This window comes from Mobula birostris, chromosome 7 (genome assembly GCF_030028105.1).
Source record: "Mobula birostris isolate sMobBir1 chromosome 7, sMobBir1.hap1, whole genome shotgun sequence".
Taxonomy (NCBI): domain Eukaryota; kingdom Metazoa; phylum Chordata; class Chondrichthyes; order Myliobatiformes; family Myliobatidae; genus Mobula; species Mobula birostris.
The window spans coordinates 154,204,250-154,226,109 of record NC_092376.1 but is presented as its reverse complement, the minus strand read 5'-3'; the positions used below and the strand labels follow the sequence as shown (position 1 = coordinate 154,226,109).

At 39.4% G+C, this 21,860-nt stretch overlaps 1 protein-coding gene across 1 annotated transcript in view; it reads right to left on the bottom strand.

Annotated features, from left to right (window-relative positions):
* The window catches only part of LOC140200861 (organic cation/carnitine transporter 2-like), a 46,573-nt gene that overhangs the window by 17,166 nt on the left and 7,547 nt on the right, over positions 1-21,860 (bottom strand). The window contains exons 2-4 of the mRNA XM_072264495.1: positions 9,253-9,356; positions 5,818-5,972; positions 1,351-1,522 (exon numbers count right to left, since the gene is read on the bottom strand). Coding sequence (XP_072120596.1) covers positions 1,351-1,522; positions 5,818-5,972; positions 9,253-9,356 — 431 coding nt within the window. The remainder of the gene's footprint in view (positions 1-1,350; positions 1,523-5,817; positions 5,973-9,252; positions 9,357-21,860) is intronic.

Sequence of the window (21,860 nt, the reverse complement as noted above, 5' to 3'; positions counted from 1 at the left end):
TTGAAATGTTACAGAATATTGAAGATGAGATTACTTTGACCATGACATTGCAGTGCAAAGCTATTCTATCAACAGCTACAATCTATTCTCCATAAACACTTTTAAGCAGCAATCCACACACGAATAAATATATATTACTTCTTGAATTGGAAGACATACAATGACGATGCACCACAGCTACATAACCACAGAACCGAACCGATCAGGAAATACGAGTTCAAACCCCACCTCCACAACTCCCAGATGGTGCAAAGGCATTAGCATCATTTTGTACACAGGAAATGCAAGTTCAAACCTCACCTCGGGGCATATCGACACTGGCTGCTGAAATTAGAGAGAGGATCATTGCTAAACTGGTGACTGACAAACAATGAATTAGGCTCCCCAGACTTTGTGATAAAATTCCATCAAACAGCATGCTAAAAGCAGCCAATGAAGCACTACTCACAATTGCAACCTTCAACATAACTGCGACCAATAATCTGATATATGCAACGGCAGCAGCAATCCCAGAAATGCCGAGCTACAAAATAAAATACAGTGGAGGGTACTGTTATAAGCCCCCCTGGAGGCAACGATTGGAAACCACGGTGAAACCTAGAAGGGCAGAGGTCAGCAGACTGAACTGCAGAAAGGTGGAAAGACCAGAGGTTCATCTTGGTTACTAAGGAAGTACAGAGATCTGTCCATAGACGAAGCTTTGGAAACTGCCAAGCGACGGTTAACAGCTCTGGCTACCAGACTACAGAGGTACATTAAAGATGCGGAGGGCAAGAGAATAAATGCACTCTTCTCCAAAAAAATCAGGAAAAGTATTCACACTGTTCCAGAGCAACAGCATGCCAATCCCTGAACCAGCCAAAACAGCAACTGAGGAGTACTGGAGGAGTATATGGGAGAAAGAAGCATCACCAGTGCCCGATAGCTGAAAGATCTACAAGTAAGCCTCTGCAATGAAAACTTTCTGAATCAGTAGTTTTGCTTTTGCTTTAAACTTATTTGCTTATCAGCCTGCACATTTCATAATTGCTACTGGATGCTGAAGCCAGAATCACTTGACACGAGCAAAGGTGAAGTCACAACACCTCAAATTAGGTTAAGTATCAAATGGCAATTTTTATAAATGTGTGAAACTTGTAAGGATCTGTAAAGAAAATTGAATTTGTGAGGAATCGAACAAATCCAGATGCAATAGATGATTTATTATTGTGCGTAATTTGGCATAATCAAGGTGATGTTATTGCACAGTTGAAGTTACTTTCAAACACAGCCTTATTGGTCAGGGACTTCCAGCAATATATAGTCATATCCTGCTGATTAAATGTGTTTAAGATTGAAAAATTTACATACCACCACAAAGGAATATACAACAAACAGCTGAGAGCCAGGGTCAATATTAGCGTCTTCCATTCTCTTATGAAATATGCAACAAAAGGCAGGATCATATAGCCTACTGAAAAACATATGCTGACTCCAAGTGTAGAGTATGTAATCCGAATGGATTTTTCAAGAAGTTCAGATCCTGCAAGAAGAGTACAGCCAAGTTCAGGGCACAGTGAGTTCATTTTGATTGAATATCAATCCGGAACTTCGATACTCAACTAAAAAAAGGTATTAATTTATATACTTAAACCATAACAGAGCAATGTGAAGTCGAGGTATTTCACCAATCACTAATGAAACAGCATGAAATAAAAACCAGCACATAAAAGAGAAGAGAGTTTAATTTTTAAGAGTTTCTTAGAGCTTTTGAATGTTTCTGAATAGATCCAATCTTTTCTACAACTGGTGCAGCATTTATAGTATATGTTACTTCAACCAATTGACATGTGAATTACTGCTCTTAGTTGTTGATTCACTGTTTATCCAAGTGATGGCAGCACACAGCACAGAAATACTCCCAGATCTATGTAGGTACTTCCATAAATAAAATTCTTTCTACTATTTATCATTATCCTTCTGTATCTTAGAAGGCACTGTAATGGCCAGTTATATATATTTGTAAACTAATCTGCTGTCAAATGTATCTTGTGTGTATGAATTTCTGCTTACCCCAGGAAGGAAAGGAGGGTGGTCAAAAGTTCATTGGGAATAAAGTAGCAAGAGTTGAGGTTCCTGGAGAAAATGGGCTGAGGTAGGGCATGAGGAAGTTCGGAGGTAAAGTAAGAAAGGATGTGAGCTTGGCACTAGAGCATGCCAGTACACTAACAGTTTGCAATGTACTGCTGCAAAACAAGAAATTTCACGACATTTGCCAGTGATATTAAATGGGATTCTAATTAAATTTTGCAGACTATGCCAATGTCCTTTGACAAATCCAAGTACTACCAGGATGTAAGCAAGCTTCTGTCCTGATGCAATCACAACAACTTGGAGCTGATTGCAAATGCCTTCAAAACCAAGAAGATGCATATGAGAAATGTGTCTCCTCTCCACCCACTTATCATCAACAACTCTACAGTTAGCACCATTTCATCATTCAGGTTCATCGGCATCACTATTTCGCAGGACCTCTTATGGGAGAATTATATCCTCTTCATTAACAAAAAAGCTTGGCAGAGGATGTACTTTTTCGGGCAGTTGATAAAATTCTATCTTTCCCAGGACATACTGGTGCAATTCTGCATGGCATGATAGAGAGCATCCTCACATTAACCTTTTCCCTTCTGGAAAGCGCTGCAGGAAAACAAAAACTTCACACCATTTTAAAGTATCTACCCCCAGAGAGACAATCAGATCAACAATTCTATTTAGCCCCACCTCCTTTATCCATTACATCAGTCACTGTACTATATTATAAACTCTTTAAACCACTTTTTATAATGTAGCTTGCTGGTATCTCCGTACTTATGCAAATATATCCCCTATCCATACTTTAACTGATGATTTTATTTTGTTATATAATTGTATTGGTAACATCCTCTGTACATCCTCTCTATCTAGGCCCTTCACTATTTGATAGGTTTCAATAAGATTTCCCCCTATTCTTTTCAAATCCAGTGAGTGAGCCTCAGAGCTGTCAAATACGTCACATATGTTAACCCTTCCATTTTCAGAATCATTCTCTCGTGATCCTTAAATCCTGCCTGTAAATCTTTTCTTCGATAAGGTGCCCAAAGCTGCTCACCATGCGGGCTTACCAATGTCTAATGAATCCTCAGCACTACATCCTGGCACTTATATTCCAGTCCGCTCAAAGTGAATGCAAACATTGCATTTGCTTTTCTTATCACCGACTCAACTTACAAGTTAATACTTAGGGAATGCTGCACGAGGACTCCCAAGTCCCTTTGTACCTCTGATTCCTGAATTTTTCTCCGCATTTAGAAAGTAGTCTATGCTTTTATTCTTTCTGCCAAAGTGTATGACCTTACACTTCCCAACACTATATTCCATCTGCCACTTCTTTACCCATTCTCCTAATCTGTCGTTCGCCAGACTCCCTACTTCCCCGACACTACCTGCTCCTCCACCGATCTTCATTACCCACCTATAATCGTTGAATGTTTTTTGTTGCATGTCACACCAACACATCACAACAAACTCTTAAATCATGTAACTGTGCATTGATTCTTGATAAGGGAGGCTTATCATCTAACTCTCGAGGATATACATATCCTTTTAAAGGCCAAAATACCCAAGCAGGTCTGGTCCACATTGTCTGAGCAAATCCAAAGTAAAAATTGTTTTAAATATAGAAACAATTCACCAGAGAATGAACTGGGAGACTTTACTGAGACAGTTAAGGATGCAATATGTAAAGGGCAGGTGAAATAGGCCAAGATTGCTTTAATTAAGTAAGAGACAAAGGAGAAAGTTGAGGACTATTCTGAGCAATAATATCAGGGATTTGAGCAACATAGTGGCCTAAATGGGCTTAAATTGGATGGTGACATCTTCTTACAACTTCTGAAAGATGGCATGGATCTAAACCTGACTCTTAACTGGACTATTAAAGCAGAGCTAAAGAGAAGAAACAGGAGAATATGTAGCCATAGTGGCAGGTATAAAACAGGAGGGAACAGGTGATGGGGAAAGTTTCAGGTACGGAAAGAAGAGGCACATGTATGAACAGGGGAAAAACCCAGGTTCCGTGCAAACCCAACAAGGTGAGGATCACCGCACCCCTGTGCTGCATTGCAACAAAAAACAACATCCAGCAATTATAAAGAATAAGGAATTATATAAGAATAAAGTTAGATGATAAAGTGCAAAATGGAACAAAATGTGCATTAATACATAAATACCATAAAGTATTTACTATGTAAACAGTATTAAAAATTGTTTGTAGTGTAGTGACTATGGTAATAGGTAGAGGGAATGGGGCTAGCTGGAATGGTTGATCAGATTCACTCTCTGGGGCAAGGACCTCTTGCACAAACCTCACAGAACAGTCATTAATTCCAGAAAGGATTCCTGACACGATATGTAGAGTGACAAGTAAGAGAAGAGCCCATAGCGGATTGAGTGCTGGGTAATAAATCGGGTTGGGTATCAGATCTGTTGGTGCATGAACATTTTGCAGACCATGACCACAACTCCCTGACCTTTACCAAGCCTTGGACAGGGACAGGAGCAGGAGCAGATGGGATGGGAAGGTATTTAATTGGGGGAGGGGTAACAATGATGCAACTTGGCAGGAACTTGAGAGCATAAATTGGAAACAGTACACATGGGTAAATACATAACAGAAATGTGGATGTTGTTTATGGAGCAATTGCATAGTTTTACACAGGGAACAGTGAGTGTGTAGAATATGATGTTATGGGTGGTGGTAGAGTCAGATACATTGGGGGCATTTAAGGAAATCTTAGATTGGCATATGGATGATAGAAAAATGGGGGCTATGTGGAAGGGAAGTGTTAGATTTATTTTAGGACTGGTTAACATGTTGGCACAACTTCATGAGCCAAAGGGCCGGTACGGTGCTGTAATGTTCTATTTTCAATATTCTATGTATCCCATTAGGATGTTCATTCCTGGACTGAAGCTTGAACTGTGTGTGCCTTCCCACTTAAATAAAACCTTCTTTATCTCTGTCTTTGCCGCATTCCTTCTTCTTACATCTCTCTCCATAGTCTTCCTATACAAATCTTACTCTCGATCTAAGCCTCAGTGATTTAACTGAGAGGACCAGATGCAATTTAGGCAAGTTTGTTGTCAATATTAAACGAGGTAGGATTCCAAGCACAAAGAAAGATGTAAAGCAGCTTCATTAGGATGTGGACAAGTGGATGAGAACATGAAGTTATCTACTTTAGTACACATAGTGGAGAAGGATAATATTGGTTAAATGGTGAGAGATCAGATACTGTTGTTGAGCAAAGGGATTTGCCTTTATACTTGCCGAAGGTCAATAACCAGGTGCAGCAAATATTGAAAAGGCAAATAAGTGAAATGTTAGTTATTATTACAAGAAACTTAACTCAGGAGTATGCAGGTCTTAATGCAAACATAGTAGGGCTCAGTGAGGCCATACCTACATGTTTTGCACAATTTTTGTTCTCATCTAAGACAGGATGTCGTTGCCAAAGAGGGAGTGCAGTGAAGATTCACTAGACAGGTTCCAGAGATGGTGGCTTTGCCATAAAAGGACAGATGAAGTTTATTGGGACTGCATTCTCCAGAGATTAGAAAGTTTACAGGAGAGCACCTCAAAATACACAGATTTAACTCTGAACTTGATAAATCTCCAGTAAAACAAAAGATATTGAGTTAGATCTTGTTTCTACTTTATTGTTGCTGGAATTTCTTACCAAGAGTAACATAATTATTAAGTGTAGAAAAAGAAATAGACTGAAAAACATAGACACTCACCAAGAACAAAGGCAGCCACAAAATTTGAAACCTCACCAAAACCTTTGAAGAAGTTAATCAGGCAGAAGATTTCCAAGTTTGGTGAGAATGTGATAAGCACATTGAATGCAACCTGTAGCACCATTGTCCCAAACATAACAATTTTCCTCCCAAGCCTGGAAAACATAATAAACAGTTATATACAGCACTGCACACTTATAATAAAAATATACACAATCAGTGGCAACTTTATTAGGTAGCTCCTAAACATAATAAAGTACTGTGTGTTTGTAGTCTTCTGATTCTGTAGCCTATCCAATTTAAGGTTCAACGTATTGTGCATTCAGAAATGCTCTTCTGCACACCACTGTTGTAATGCATGATTATATGAATTACTGTCACCTTCCTGTCAGCTTGAACCAGTTCATTCATTCACCACCTACCTCTCTCATTAACAAGAGACTTTCTCCAACAGAACTGCTGCTCTCCGTATGTTTTTTATTTGGGACTTTTGGTTTTTACACCATACTCTGTAAACTCTACAGAATATTGTTTATGAAAATCCCAGCAGATCAACAGTTTCTGAAATATTCAAATCATCCCATCTGCCACAAACAGTCATTCATGATCAAAATCAACCTGATTCCCATTCTGATGTTTGGTCTGAACAACAACTGAACCACATGACCAGGTGTTCATGCTTTTATGCACTGAATTGCTGCCACATGATTGGCTGATTACTTATTTGCATTAATAAGCAGGTGTACAGGTATACCTAAAAAAATAGCCAATATGTTTGAGGTTAAACACATTCAAAATCACACATTTATCAATCTACATAATCATTAATGTATCAGTTAAATATACTTTCTCTCAATTACTTAACCAGCCACGCACACAAATAGGTAATTTAATTTACTTTTCTGCTTCTGATTAATTTACACAAGGAATGAAAGATCTTCATAAGCAGCCACTTTGGATGGAGGATGCATTAGTTCTACATTGGTTTTGTGGGTTCTGAGGTGGGTAATGAAGTCAATGAGGGAATTGAAGACTCTTCCACAGATGGGACAGATGGATGCGTGGTTTATGAGGTTCTCCACAATGTTACACTTGGTAATACATATTGTCCATGTGCTCCAGATGTACGGGAGTGAAGCTCCTCATACCATCTCAAATACTCCTTCACCACTTGGAGCAATCTTGGGATAGGGATTCCTAGGAGCTTTCCTCTCTCAAAGGTCGTATTGACACTTGAAAGCAGTGATCTGCTTTTGTCAATATGTGTCTCCCAAGATATAGGATGTGGTCCATGTTTTCTCAGCTTTCACCATGAACCTTAGTGTGGAAGGGACACAAAGCACAGCAGGGACAAGATGGTATTTGACATTATGGATATTGTCTGAAATGCTTATTTTCTCAGAAACACTGATAATGACTTGGACCTGAGTCTCATCAAGCATCATTGAAGAATGGGTAACTTCTTTATGGAGTATAATTGCTAAATGTCAAATTGCTTCTCAGCTCAATTCCCTTGTAAAGCTTGTCAGAGGTGAGCTGCAAAATGGAGGGGTCAGCAGCCCTAACGGGGCATTCAACCCTGGATGGGAGCTCACTATTTATGGAAGGACAGAGTTCGTACGGCTGCTCTCCTCATACGCAGGCAAAAAAGTTTCCGATATTCTGAGATTTATGTGATTATAGGACCATACTTTATAACTGTTTTCTTCAATTTTCATGGTTTTCTTTTTGTGGACGATTGGTGGGTGGGTAACCTGTTAATTTTTTGTGTGTAAGGGGGGTATTGGGGGGTTTGGTGCTACAGTTGCTGTCCTTTTCTGTAAGTAAGGGGCTTTGGGGACTACTTTTGTAGCTGTTGTCTTCCTGTGGGTGAAGATTTTAGGGTCAGTGAGTTTTGTTTCTTTTATTTTTCGTGCCAGGGTGGGGGTAGTTGATGCCTTCTCTTTCATCAACACCCATGGTCTTTCTGTATTTAATGGCTATTTGGAGTAGACAAATAGCAGCATTGTATTGTACATGCATACTTTGAAAATAAAATTAAACTTTGAGCAAGGTTGAAAAAAAAGTTGTGAGGTGATGGCATTGCCTTCCCTGATGTCAGACTTCAGTGAGAATGGTTCTGGTATTTAATATCATGGTTTGGTGAAGCAAAGATAAGATGAAAATGTCTTTTGGTGGGCAGCAGAATTTGGGGAGGGTTTTCCTTTGTCCCTCCTTGACTAATGAAGTCGAAGGTTCTGGTGAGGTTAAAAAAAATCCGTGTAAAGTCATAATCAATCTGGCACATTGTTATAAGCACATAATGAAAAGGCTAAAATTAACTCAGGATGAAATGCTCACGGACTCAAAGATGTCTTTATGAAGGTGTAAACCTTCTCAGCTCCAATAAAAAATGGAAGTACAAGAAGAAACAATGCTGGATATTGGGATATTTATCACTCAGCATGCCTTCTTTCTACTCCTAACATCTGGTCGGAGGTACAATAACTTTAGCTCCCACAGCATTTGGTTCAGGACCAGTTATTACCCTACAGCCATCCTACACCTGAACAGGAGTGGATAACTTCATTCACTATTAGTCTCAACTGATTCTATGATTTACAAATTTGTTTTCAAGGAATCTTTCTTCCTCATGTCCTCAGTATTACTTTTATTTGTGCAGGTTGTGGTCTTTTGCACATTGGTTGTTTATCAGTTTTAATCTGTTTATAATTTTTTCCATTAAATTCTTTTGTATATATTTTGTCTTGTGAATACCTGCAAGAAAAAGAATCTCAAAGTATTATACGGCAGCATATGTACCTTATAATAAACTTTCTTTGAACTTTTGAACGCAATTTCAAGAGTACCTGTAGGCTCTCAAAGGTACCCAGTGCAGAATGAATGGAAATGGAGTCAGGATGATTGGTACCTGCCACGGTAACATAGCAGTTACCATGGCGCTACTTCAGCTCCGGGTGTCGGAGCTTGGAGTTCAATTCCAGTATCCTCTGTAAGGAGCTTGTACTGTGGAATGTGTGTTTCCCTCCAGGTGCTCTGGTTTTCACTCACAGTACCAGTTAGTAGGTTAATTGGTCATTACAAAATGTCCTGTTATTAGGCTAAGGTTAAATCAGGTGTTGCTGCTGGCTCAGCTCAAAGAGCTTGAAGGGCCTACTCTGAACAGAATCTCGAAATAAACAAATTAATTTCTAAGTTAATTAGAAATGATAACACTCTAATTTATGGGTTAATGCAGAAGAACAACTTCATAGAATGCAGCTTCCAGAATAAAAGCTATTTGATAGTCATCTTCGTTATTAATTTAACCACTGTATTTTATTAAATCACCTAATTAACCAGGATCTTGTATCTTGCTGTGGTGTGAAAAGGTGACAGAAGTAACAGTATGTATGATAAATATACTATGTGAGATAAGGGTAAGAAAAAACTCACCTGTCTGATAATATTCCAAAACTAATGGAACCTACTAACACTCCCATGAAGTATACTGACATAACGAACGGCTCTTTCCAGTCATTGTTACATACCAAGTCCCACTGAAATGCAAAGAGAATCAAAAAATCCAAATGTATGGCCTTCTGCAATTGCAGGCCCAATTTGATCCACCCACTGAACCAGTTATAATGTCAGCCTAATCTCAGTAGTAATAATTATTCAGTGGCAATAATACGATTATGGACGCATGAAGAACTAATGACAATATAAGTAATGAAATGTAAGATTTGTTTTCACAAAAGTTAATATCTTAACACAAGTTTTTCTGTGGGAAAGACTGTAAGCTTTCTCAGAGGTGGTCCTGGGTTTCTGCCTTCTGAAAATACAGCATGGATATTTTAAAAACTATAAAATATATCATATTTATTTAAAACAGTTCCTTTTACTTAATAAACACTGTAATTGTACAATCATAATAACTCAGTTCATCAGATTAGGAGTATTTACATAGAACCGAAATATTACAAAAACTTATTAGTTGGTCAATACTGCACATTTGCTTCCTTTCACTCTACTTTCATCCAGTACCAAGCGCATAACCTTCCATTCCTCTCTCTTCCATCTACTTACCTTGCTTTTGGATTTATGCTGATAGCTTTGATTAACATGAGTGCCCAAATCTCTGTCTTGTAGGGTTATTTTCCTATAGACCAGAAGACTGTGGATGGAAATGTTTGCTGGTACATTAATTTAGTCATAGTCATAGTCATAGTCATACTTCATTGATCCCAGGGGGAAATTGGTTTTTGTTACAGTCGCACCATAAATAATAAATAGTAATAGAACCATAAATAGTTAAATAATAATATGTAAATTATGCCAGCAAATTATGAAATAAATCCAGGACCAGCCTATCAGCACAGGGTGTCTGACCCTCCTAGGGAGGAGTTGTAAAGTTTGATGGCCACAGGCAGGAATGACTTCCTATGACGCTCTGTGTTGCATCTCGGTGGAATGAGTCTCTGGCTGAATGTATTCCTGTGCCCACCCAGTACATTACATAGTGGATGGGAGACATTGACCAAGATGGCATGCAACTTAGACAGCATCCACTTTTACTAGATGCACTGACGCACTGAACAGCTTACAATTCTTGCATTTTATCACTTGTGCAGAAGACCATAAGACCATAAAATATAAGGACAGAATTAGGCCATTCAGCTCATTGAATCTGCTCTGTAATTCCATCATGGCTGATTTATTATCCTGCTGAACCCGATTCTCCTGCTTTCTTCCCATAATTGTTGATGCTCTTACTAATCAAGGAACTGTCAACATTCACTTTAAATATACCCAATAACTTGGCCTCCACTGGCATCTGTGCCAATGAATTCCATAGATTCACCACTCCCTGGTGAGGGAAATTCCTCCTCATCTCTGCTCTAAAGCTCTAACTTCCATTCTGAAGTTGTGCCTTCTGGTCTTAGATGTTCCCACTGTAGGAAACATCCTCTCCACATCCACTTTATTTATGCCTTTCAATATTTGATAAGTTTCAGTGAGGTCCCCCCAATTCTTCTAAACTCCAGCAAATACAGACCCAGAACCACCAAACACTCATCATATGTTAACCCTTTCATTCCTGGAATCATTCTCAACAACCTCCTCTGCACCCTCTCCAATGTCAGCACATCCTCTCTCATTTAAGAGGACTAAAACCTTTCACAATACTCCATGTACAATCTAGCCATTCCCTTATAAACCATCAACTTTACATCCTTGCTTTTATATTCTAAACCTCTCAAAATTAATGTTAACATTGCATTTCCCTTCCTTGTCACCACCCAAGCTGCAAGTTAACTTTTAGAACTGATAAGACCACTTGTACCTCTGATTTCTGAGTTCTCTCCCTGTTTAGAAAGTTCTCCCCGTTTCTATGCCTTCATTCCTTTTTCCAAAGTGTATGACCATATACTCTATACACTATCTTCCATATCCCACTTCTTTGCCCATTCTTCTAATCGTTTTAAGTGCTTCTGCAGAATCCCTGCCTCATCAACGTTCACTGCTCTTCCACCTATCTTCATGTCTTCTGCAAACTTGGCCCCAAAACCAACAATTCCATCATCTAAATCATTGATATATAATGTGAAAAGATGAAATCCCAACAGCAATCACTGCAGAATGCCACTCATCACTAGCAGCCAACCAGAAAAAGCCCCCTTTATTCCCACTCTTTGCCTCCTACCAGTTAGTCAATCTTCTGTTTAGGTTATCATCTTTCCTGTAATAGCGTTTCAAATATTTCAAATAACTTATTGTGCCTCACTTTATCAAATGCTTTTGTGTACTCGATAAAACAAACAAACAAAGCTATTCAAGTGCAAAAAGATTTGTTTGTTTGTTTTATTGACTACACAAAAGCATTTGATAAAGTGAGGCACAATAAGTTATTTGAAATATTACAGGAAACCCTAGATCTAGATTCGAAAGACCTCCGCCTAATCAGAAATCTGTACTGGGAACAAACTGCCGCTGTAAGAATAGATGGAGAAGTGAGTCAGTTTACGAAAATCAAGAGAGGCGTTAGACAAGGGTGTGTTTTCTCCCCTGATTTATTTAATGTGTACAGTGAAACAATATTACAAAAAATAAGAGACACCTTGGGAATCAAAGTTGGCGGTGAAAACATCAATAATTTCAGATATGCAGATGGCGCTGTGCTAATTGCAAGTAAGGAAGAACTACAAAACTTAATTGATATAATTGTTGAAGAAAGTGCAAAAATGGGTCTATCTATCAATTGCAAGAAGACAAAATGTATGGTGATATCCAAAAAGAAGGAAAATCTTATCTGTAGGCTGAGAATAAATTGGGAAGACATAAAACAAGTACAGAACCTTTGCTACGTAGGAAGCTGGGTGACATCAGATGGCAGGTGTGACTTGGACATCAAAAGAAGAATAAGGATGGCAAAAGACACCTTTACGAGAATGAAGAGTATACTGACCAATACTAAACTAGACATGACAACCCACCTCAGAGTACTGAAATGTTACGTTTATCCAATTATGTTATATGGCTCAGAATGTTGGACAATATCTAATAACATGAGGAGATGAATTGTAGCAGCAGAGATGTGGTTTTTGAGGAGGATGCAAAGAATATCATGGATGAAATGAATATCTAATGAGGATGTCATGAACAGAGCAAACACAAAAAGAGAAATAATGTATGGGATCATGAAAAGGCAACATAACTTCATTGGACTTGTGATTAGGAAAGAGGAGTTTGAATGCACGGTAATTATGGGGAAGATTGAGGGGAAGAAAGCAAGGGGAAGACAAAGAAAAATGATGATGGAGATAGCAGCCAGAGAACTGGAAATGAATACCAATCGATTGATCCACTTGACCTGAAACAGGAGCGTGTGGGCCATGGAAGTCAAAGCTCAACTTGGGCATGGCACCTGATGATGATGATGATGATGTAATAATGTGGCTGTTATTTTGTTTTGCAGCCTCATGTGCTACACCTTGCCAGCAGCCTTCTGAAAATCCAAGTGTCAATAACCACTGCTCTCATTTGTCTATCTAGTCTATTTTTTCCTCAAAAAATTCCTACAGATTTGTCAGGCACAATTTCCCCTTAAAGAAATCATGCTGACTTAGCCTACATTCTCATATGTTTCCAAGTACCTTGAAACCTCATCCTTAATAATGACTCCAACGTTTTGCCAAGTACTGAAGTCAGGTTAACTAGCGTATAAATTTCTGTCTTTTGCCCCCCTCCTTTCTTGAAGACTGGGGTCATATTTGCAATTTTCCAGTCCTCGGGAACCATTCCAGAATGTAGTGATTCTTCAAAGATGAGTAATAATGCCTCTATGGTCTCTTCAGCAACCTATTTCAGAAGCATGGGGAATAGTACATCTGGTCCAGTTGATTTAATTACCTTCATACCTTCATACATTTCAGCTTCCCAAGCACCTTCTCCTTGGTAATAGTAACTGCACTCACTTCCACCCCCGACACTCTCCAATTTCTGGCATGCTGCTGGTGTATTCCACAGTGAAGTCTGACACAAAATACTTAATGAGTTTGGCCAATGTCTTCATGTCCCATATTACGACTTTCCAAGTGTCATATTCCAGTGGTCTGATATCCACTCTTGTCTCTATTTTACTCTTTAAATGTGTGCAAAAGTACTTTGGTATCCTCTGTCGTATTATTGGCTATCTTAACTTCATATTTCATCTTTCCCCCCTTATTGTTTTTTAGTTTCCTTCCATTAGTTTTTGAAAGCCTCCTAATTTAGACCATAAGACAAAAGAGCAGAAGTCGGCCATTCGGCCCATCAAGTCTGCTCCACCATTTTATCATGAGCTGATCTATTCTCTCATTTTAGTCCCACTCCCCCGCCTTCTCACCATAACCTTTGATGCCCTGGCTACTCAGATACCTAGCAATCTCTGCCTTAAATACACCCAATGACTTGGCCTCCACTGCTGCCCGTGGCAACTAATTCCATAGATTCACCACCCTCTGGCTAAAAAAATTTCTTCAAATCTCTGTTCTGAATGGGCACCCTTCAATCCTAAAGTCATGCCCTCTTGTTCTAGACTCCCCCATCATGGGAAACAACTTTGCCACATCCACTCTGTCCATACCTTTCAACATTCGAAATGTTTCTATGAGGTCTCCCCTCATTCTCCTAAACTCCAAGGAATACAGTCCAAGAGCGGACAAACGTTCCTCACATGTTAACCCTCTCATTCCCAGAATCATTCTAGTGAATCTTCTCTGTACCCTCTCCAACATCAGCACATCCTTTCTTAAATAAGGAGACCAAAACTGCCCACAGTACTCCAAGTGAGGTCTTACTAGCACCTTATAGAGCCTCAACATCACATCCCTGCTCCTATACTCTATTCCTCTACAAATGAATGCCAACATTGCATTCGCCTTCTTCACCACCGACTCAACCCGGAGGTTAACCTTAAGGGTATCCTGCACGAGGACTCCCAAGTCCCGTTGCATCTCAGAACTTTGAATCCTTTCCCCATTTAAATAATAATCTGCCCATTTATTTCTTTTGCCAAAGTGCATAACCATACACTTTCCAACATTCTTACCACTTCTTTGCCCATTCTTTCAATCTATCCAAGTTTCTCTGCAGACTCTCTGTTTCCTCAGCACTACCGGCCCCTCCACCTATCTTTGTATCATCAGCAAACTTAGCCATAAAGCCATCTATTCCATAATCCAAATCGTTGATGTACAACGTAAAAAGAAGCGGCCCCAAAACGGACTCTTGTGGAACACCACTGGTAACCGGCAGCCAACCAGAATAGGATCCCTTTATTCCCACTCTCTGCTTCCTGCCCTATCCACGTATGTAACTTTCCCGTAATTCCATGGGCTCTTATCTTGTTAAGCAGCCTCATGTGTGGCACCTTGTCAAGGGCCTTCTGAAAATCCAAATATACAACATCCACTGCATCTCCCTTGTCTAGCCTACTGGTAATTTCCTCAAAAAATTGTCAGGCTGGATTTTCCTTTAAGGAAACCATGCTGAGTTCTGCCTATCTTGTCATATGCCTCCAGGTACTCTGTAACCTCATCCTTGACAATCGACTCCAACAACTTCCCAACCACCGATGTCAAGCTAACAGGTCTATAATTTCCTTTTTGCTTCCTTGCCCCCTTCTTAAATAGCGGAGTGACATTTGCAATCTTCTGGTCCTCCGGAACCATGCCAGAATCTATCGACTTTTGAAAGATCATCGCTAATGCCTCCGCAATCTCCATAACTACTTCCTTCAGAACATAAGGGTGCATTCCCTCTGGTCTGGGAGATTTATCTACTTTTAGACTATTCAGGTTCCTGAGTACTTTCTCTGTCGTAATTGTGACTGCACACACTTCTTTTCCCTGCCACCCTTGAGTGTCCGATATACGGCTGATGTCTTCCTCAGGGAAGACTGATGCAAAATACTCGTTCAGTTCCTCTGCCATCTCCTTATCTCCCATTACAATTTCTCCTGCATCATTTTCTATCGGCCCTACATCTACTCTCACCGGTCTTTTACTCTTTATATACTTGAAAAAGCTTTTAGTATCCTCTTTGATATTATTTGCTAGCTTCCTTTCATAGTTAATCTTTTCCCTCTTAATGACCTTCTTAGTTTCCTTTTGTAAGCTTTTAAAAACTTCCCAATCCTCTGTCTTCCCACTAATTACTGCTTCCTTGTATGCCCTCTCCTTTGCTTTAACTTTGATTTTGACTTCTCTTGTCAGCCACGGTTGCATCCTTTTTCCATTCGAAAATGTCTTCTTTTTTGGAATATACCTGTCTTGCACCTTCCTCATTTCTTGCATAAACTCCAGCCACTGCTGCTCTGCGTCCTTCCTGCCAGTGCCCCTTTCCAGTTAACTTTGGCCAGTTCCTCTCTCATGCCACTATAATTTCCTTTACTCCACTGAAATGCTGACACATCGGATTTTGGCTTCTCTTTATCAAATTTCACAGTGAATTCAATCTTGTTATGATCACTGCCTCCTAAGGTTCCTTCACCTCAATCTCTCTAATCACATCCAGTTCATTACACAATACCCAATCCAGTACAGCCGATCCCCTAGTGGGCTCAACAACAAGCTGTTCTAAAAAGCCATCTCGCAGACATTCTACAAATTCCCTCTCTTGAGATCCAGTGCCGACCTGATTTTCCCAATCCACTCGCATGTTAAAATCCCCCACAATTATCATAACACTGCCCTTCTGACAAGCCTTTTCTATTTCCTGTTGTAATTTGTAGTCCACATCACTGCAGCTGTTTGGAGGCCTGAATATAACTGCCATCAGGGTCCTTTTACCCCTGCAATTTATTAGCTCAACCCATAAAGATTCTGCACCTTCCGATCCTATGTCACCTCTTTCTAATGATTTGATATCATTTCTTACCAATAAAGCCACGCCTCCCCCTCTGCCTACCTTCCTATCCTTCCAATACAACGTGTATCCTTGGACGTTCAGCTCCCATAGACATGCATCCTTTAGCCACGTCTCAGTGATGGTCACAATATCATACCTGCCAATCTGTAGCTGTACGACAAGATCATCCACCTTATCCTTATGCTGCATGCATTTAAGTATAACACCTTAAGACCAGTATTTGGTACTTTTTGCTTTGATTGCACTGCAACTTTATTGCACTGCAACTCATCCCAATGGCTACAAATTTGCCCCATCACCTGCCTGTCTTTCCTGACAACTTTACTGCTCACTATCTTAGATTTATTTCGGATTTCCCCTTCCTCCGCTCTATCATTCCAGTTCCCATCCCCCTGCCAAATTAGTTTAAACCCTCCCTAACAGCTCTACTAAACTAATTTCTAGATTTCCACTAGTTTTTGCTATGTTCCCTCACTTTTGCTTTTATGCCATCTTTGACTTCCCTTGTCAGCCACAATTGCCTCATCTTATCTTTAGAATATTCTTTCTTCTTTTGGATATATCTATCCTGTGCCTTCTAAATCATTCCCAAAAATTTCAGCTGATGTCCCCTACCAATCAACCTTGGCCAGCTCCTCTCTCATGCCTCTGTAGATCCCTTTACTCCACTGTAATACTTAAACATTTGATTGCTTCATCCTATCAAACTGCAGGTGAATTCTATCATATTATGATCACTACTTGATCAGGGTTCCTTTACATTAAGCTCCCTAATAAAATCTAGTTCACTGTCTCATTAAGTTTGTTGAGCTGTGGGATCTTGGAGTCCAGTTCATAGTTCCCTGAAAGTTGCAGCACAGATTGATAGGGTGGTTAAGAAGGCATGTGGTCTGCTTGCCTTTATTAGTTGAGGTATTGAGTTCAAAAGTCAAGAAGTTATGTTGCAGTTTTATAAAAACCCTGGCTAGACTGCATCTGGAATATTGCATATAGTTCTGATTGCCCCATTACAGGAAGGATGTAGAGGCTTTGGATAGTGTAGAGAAGAGATTTCCCAGATGCTGCCTGGATTACAGGGCATATGCTATAATGAGAGAGTGGACAAACTTTGGTTTGTCTTGAGTTTTGTTTTCACTTGAGTGGTTGAGGCTGAGGGGAGATCTGATTGAGATTTGTAAGATTATTTTTATGTTTTCTAACTCCAAAACATAAAACCTAATTGAAAGAAAAACAAGCAGTGAGGAATGCGAGTCTAACTTCATTTTGACTTTAAGTAAGGCATGTATGTATCACGTGGTGGTGTGATGATGTATGCCATTGATGTACTTTTACATATAACCCATAATGCATTATTTAAATGAACAAGAAGCTTAATCAAACAATATGTTTACAATACCACTCAAATAGTATTTAAATATTAAATATACAACACTACTCTTTGCTTAGCTATAAACTCCAACTCAATATAAAATGCATCTCAACTATATACATAGTACACTTTGTAGCACAACTACTGTATAGACATCCACAGCAGAGTAGATTTTAAATTGTCCCATTCAGGCCTAAAGATATAATTTTTGTGAATTGTTTTCTTTTTCTTGTGAGATAACATCTTTCCTGACAAGGGAGGTCACTCTGCTAGGCAGCTGAGATTTATTGCTGTAGAAACAAACTCAGTCCTGGGACCTCCTCCGTGCTGGTTGGAAGTGGACCTGACGGCTCTGTAATTCTTTCTTTTCCTTTTCTTGGCTATTCTTATTCAGTCTACTTTGATCCTTGCTTCTCTCCTGGTCCCGGCTTCTTTCTCTCTCGTTCTCACTCTGATCTGCAGATCCAATCTCTCTCTTAGTTTCCTCATTCAGAACATCATTTGACGAATCTTCTGTTTTTGTATCTTCATTGATTCTTGTCTTTTTGGCTTTCCATTCATCCAGCATCTTTGCTTACTTCATCGAGCATTTCCATTCTATCCATAAAAACTGAACTTTCCAGAGCCAAACATTTAATTCCGATTCCCATTCCTGTTCTGACATGTCAGTCCATAGTCTCCTCTTGTGCCGTAATGAGGATACCCTCAGAGTAGAAGATCAACACCTTATATTCCATCTGGGAAGCCTCCAACCTGATGGCATGAATATTGATTTCACCTTCAATTTAAAAATGTTCTCTCATCCTCCCTTCTTTTTTTTCCAATCAGCCCTCTTATCCCTTCTTAGCAACCTATCACCTCCCCCCGGGCCAACTCCTCCATCCTTTTTCCCTATGGTCCACTCTCCTCTCCTCTCAGATTCCTTCCTCTTGAGACCTTTACCTTTCCAACCCACTTGGCTTCACTAATCACCTTCTTGCTATCCTCCTTCCCCACCCCCATTTTTTTATTCTGATGTTTTCCCTTCTTGCTTTCCAATCCCGAAAAAGGGTCTTGGCCCGAAGAGTGTCAACTGTTCATTCAATTTGATGGATGTTGCCTGACCTGCTGAGTTCCTCCAGGATCTTGTGTGTGTGTACTTTTACAAGCAGCTTTTTGTCTCCCATTTGAAGTTCATGCAGTAACCTTAATGCATGAAGAGTAGGTTCTGCTTCTTTATATCCACGAAAGCCAAATACTTACAACTTTCTTGAAGTTCTGTGAACTCTCTTCTAGCTTTAAACCAAGCCACATTTTGCAAGTAACTGCCAAATTCACATATCAGAAGCTTTCTCAGATAAGTTGCCTCCCTAAAACTGTTGTAGTCGGACCTCTGCATTCATCACTTTCACAATTCCTCTGAGCAGCATAGTCCTTCCTTGGTCCAATATGCTTTTCAACCAATAGCATGGACTATGTCGACTCAGGTCTAGGGGGCCAGCGGTCAGTCAGGTCAAGGCCTTGCCTTGCTACTGGTACCACGTAGGCCAGTACTACCTGTCTCAGGTCGGGTTGTCGGTGACTCAACCGGCACACCCCCTGGTTAGCCAGGGAGGAGGGTGTGTAGGCTAAAAACAAAACCTGTCAAAGGGTGGATGAACTCTTTGTGAGTCAACGGCTACCTACCGTCTGTGTGAGGAGTGGCGTGCCACACAGTCTTTCGTTTCGCACCTTGTAAGGCATAATAGCACGGAGGTTGACACCAACAATCGTTTTTCCCCAGTTGGAGAATGGTTTATGGTGTACAGCATGGAAAGAGTTTTGGTACTATCCAATACCTTTCTTAATTCACTTTCAGTTGACTCCAATGAAGGTGATGTGGCATGAAAATGGTGGATAGGTTGCCAATCAAGTTGTAGTTGTCTCAGCCACTTATGAACCTACAGTGCTGGTCCTCCTGTTTCTACCATACATAAGCCGACTGTACTTTGTTGGTTGTTGTATTTCACTGTTACAAAAGTAATTTTTTCTCCAATATAAGGTCTTAATAGGGTAACTGCAGTATCTTTGAAATGTCATTCAAACTCATTTTGTCAAATGACTGAAACAGCCGAGCTGTGTCCAATTCCATTTTAATTAACTTCTGGTGTAAGCCATATTGTATGTCTCCTCTCGTTTTCACATAGTAAATCTCAAGGCTACTCAGCCTTGTGTAACTCACATCATTATCTGATTTTTCATCAACAGCATGCAGATTAGTGCTCTTTTTGAAACTGCAACTTGATTTCTTTTTATCTTTTTCTTTCCCCTGTACAGTCCATTTATTTTTATCTGCCTGACATGCTCTTTGTATGTGTCCTACTTTGTTGAATTTTCTACACATTTCATCTTTAATCCTGCATTCGTCTGGTGTATGTGAGCTCCTGCTTCAACAGTAACCCAATGTGCTCAACCAGGCCAGTTTCTGTTTGGGCATTGCAGTTTTGTTCACACTCACGTTCATTGCTGACAGCTGCTCAATTACATTTCTGTCTGCTGTTTCCATTGACACTGCTACTTCTACTGTCAATTTAAATGTAAGTGTGCTTTAGTTAGAAGCTATTTTGAATGCTTTCTTGAAAGAATCCACAAACTAAACAATCTCTCATGGCATCATTAAGCCCATCACTTTTAGTAACAGACTAAAACAATTGCATTGCTCCAAAGAGCAGTTTATGAGGTCATTCTTACCCTCAGCCATTAGGTTCTATAATGAGTCAACCTATAGCCGGGGAAGTGATGACCCCCTCCTGCTAAACTGTTGGCGGTACCTTATTTTTAATTCTTTCTTACTTCTCTTCTAGTATTTGTATATCTGTATATCTGAGCACTTGTAAGGTTAATGTGACACTGTAATTTCCTTTGGGATCAATAAGTATGTTCTTCATCTTCATGTGCCTTGTGCGTCACATGCTTGGGCGATCATGGCTTTCCACATTAAACAATCCCATGCAGTGTCAATGATATCTCGCACACTTAGATCTGTTAGTTCTTTCACAGTGTCCATATATTTTTTTTTCTTTGCCTTCCTCCTCAATGTTTCCCAGGCATTCTATTTCTCCCTTTCTGATGACGTGGCCCAGGAATTTAAGTTTCCTCTCATTTAATGAATAAGTATCTATCTCTCTAAGAAAGAAAGTATATGCCTTTACGTCCAATGCACTTGATATAACTGGTACTTGTTTCTTATTGACTACTTTATTTGCTTTAAAATACTGCATAATCTGTTCAATATACAGATTCTAGTTAACTTTTATGTAATCTAATGTGTCAATCTTTCCAATGTAGCTAGCCATTTCTGCTCTTTTTTAATGCTTATTATCACCAGTACTCACCTGTTAATCCTATGATTTTCTGCCTTCTTTTTAGTTAATCATCTTTCCTTCTGCAAAGAAAATGTTCTGTGCAGCTTTCTAAAAAATCTCAAATGTCTCGCTGCACTTTAAAAAATACAAACATAATTCAAACATCTCACTGCATTTCAATAGGTCGGCAGAGGTTGCGGGTTGGTTTAAAACTTACTCATCACTACTGATGTGCTTTGTAACTCAAAAACATAAAAATTAATTTAAAGTAAAACAGAGCTGAGAATGCAAGTTCAACTTCATTTTTTTATTTTAAGCAAGGCGCACACTTATCATGTGGTGCCGTGATAATTGACATGTGCCAATTACATATGTTTACATATAACCTGCAATGAATTATTTAAACAAACAAGAATGCTTAATCAAATTATATACTTACAATATTACTCAAATATTACTGAAATATTAAATACACAACAATTATGAGAGACATAGAGTAGACAGACAGTACCGTTTTGCCAAGGTTGAAATGTCTAATACCAGAGGGCATCCATTTAGTGTGAGAAGGTGTAAGTTCATAGGAGATGTGAGGGGCAAGTTTTTTACACATTGATGGGTGCCAGGAATGCAAATGCCCGCGGTAGTGGTTGAAAAAGATACATTTGGAGACTTTTAAGAGACTTTTAGACAGGTAATTGACTATGAGGGAAATAGAAGGGCATGAATATAGTACAGGTAATTTTGTTGGCTATCCAGATCCACCTTTTCCCTAGAAGGTACAACTGTGGTCTGCTCTAAAAAGCCAATTAATAGGAATTCTATAAGTTCTTTCTCCTGGGATTCAGCACCAACCTGATTTTCCCAATCTACTTGCATATTGAAATCCCCCATGACTATTGGAACATTTCTCTTTTTACATCCCTTTTCTGACTCCTGTTGTAATTTGTACCCCCACATCT